Below are 1,678 nucleotides of genomic sequence, written 5' to 3' on the forward strand. Positions count from 1 at the left end.
GTACATATATGTATCACATAAATCCTTTAATACAAACTATCCGTTATGATCTCACTCGATTTATCAGTCTATCTTTATCCGTTATTTTCCTCCTTTAATTTATCAATCTGCTGTCATCCACTTGTTTGCAGCCGGGTGGGGAGAAGCCACCGCGTGCGATGTTTCATTTGATGCTCGTGGACGAAGGGTCGGTGACGATAGCATGTAGTGTGCATTCCGCACTCGAAATGGAGTACTCCGGAGTGGAGACAAAAATAGAATTGTTTGTATTGGCAAGAGACGGTAAGTGACGCACGATTGTTCAAGTGCTTGGCTCATGTACAATGCTACACGCAACAGTCTATGTATATACAAACGATTGTATTGTGTACATGTGTATACTGAAATAGACTGAATGTTTTCATCTGGGCATGTGCGAGTGATAGATGCATGGTACTATACTTCTATATGGTTCACGGCTCTGACGGAACTGATGTATGTTGCTGCGTTTCTCCAAACTTCCTTGGTAAGTTGAAAATGCCACTATATATATGTATATATACATATATTCGTGTTTATATTTTAAATGAATATACTATTATGTATATACCTACGCTAAGCTAGAGCCATATCCTACATGCCCATAACATTCCCATCTGCAGATGAGCAAGTCAACGTCCATTCAGGAGCGCCAAACACCTCAGGCACAGTCGGACCCTCGCAAGTACACGCACACACAGGAACCATGTCATCTACAGACACAGACACGGACACAGAGGATAGCTCTCGTGTGTGGCTGTGGGTGTGCCTGTGTTTAGGTGCCGTTCTGCTGTGCGTCTGTGGGTGTGGCGTGGTGTGTGTTGTGAGGCGCCGGTGTGCGCGATGGAAGTCCGACGGCTTGTACACAGACACCTTTGAACTCACGGAGTATGTATCTGCGCGCGTTTGTGTGCACGTTTATATCAGTGTGCAGCATGTTGGCGGTGGCTGTGCTGCTGCATGTGGGTTCGTGCGATGTGGTGTGTGTGTTCAGATATGTGATAGAAAACCGTCCGCGTGTACACAGACGACTCTGAATTCACTGAATATTTATTTATGTGTTTGTTTCTGTGTGTGTGTGTGTGTGTGCGCGTATTCCTACTTGTGTGATGCATTCCAGCGTGGACGTGTGGGGGGTTCTGTGCTGCCGTGTAAGTGCTCGCGTGATGCAGAGTGTTTAGCTTTTGAATAGAAGCCTAAAGACCCTAAAACCCCAATTGCCTAGCTGTCGAGTGTGCGCTTGGTACTCTGACCGCGTGTACACAACCTTTTCAACCTTACCGCAAACATGTATATGTACACGGCATCTATATATATATTCACACCACTCGTGTAATTATATAGTTAAAATGATAAACTCGGGGTTTTTTGAGATAAAAGTGGGGTTTAACGCTTGTCATTACCTGTGGCGCTCACACAGATCAACGGGAACCGGGATGTGGTCCAATGACACCGACAGGACTCGCGATTATCACAAGGTGGGAAGATGTTTCGTACTTATATATATATATATATATATATATTTATATTTATATATATACGCATGTATATACATACATATATATATATATATATATATATATATATATATATATACATATATATATATATATATATATATATATATATATATATATATATATATATATATATATATATA

The 1,678-nt window shown here is 41.4% G+C and overlaps 1 protein-coding gene across 1 annotated transcript; it reads left to right on the forward strand.

Moving 5' to 3' along the window:
• Nucleotides 1-131: 131 nt before the first annotated feature.
• SARC_15568 (hypothetical protein) lies at nucleotides 132-1,199 on the forward strand (the record flags this gene model as incomplete). Its single annotated transcript, XM_014290313.1, has 3 exons — nucleotides 132-282; nucleotides 642-906; nucleotides 1,139-1,199. Coding segments are annotated over 3 exons (477 nt in total), but the record flags the coding sequence as incomplete, so codon positions are not given.
• Nucleotides 1,200-1,678: the final 479 nt, after the last annotated feature.

The sequence above is a fragment of the Sphaeroforma arctica genome, assembly GCF_001186125.1.
Source record: "Sphaeroforma arctica JP610 unplaced genomic scaffold supercont1.6346, whole genome shotgun sequence".
NCBI classification, from domain to species: Eukaryota; class Ichthyosporea; order Ichthyophonida; genus Sphaeroforma; species Sphaeroforma arctica.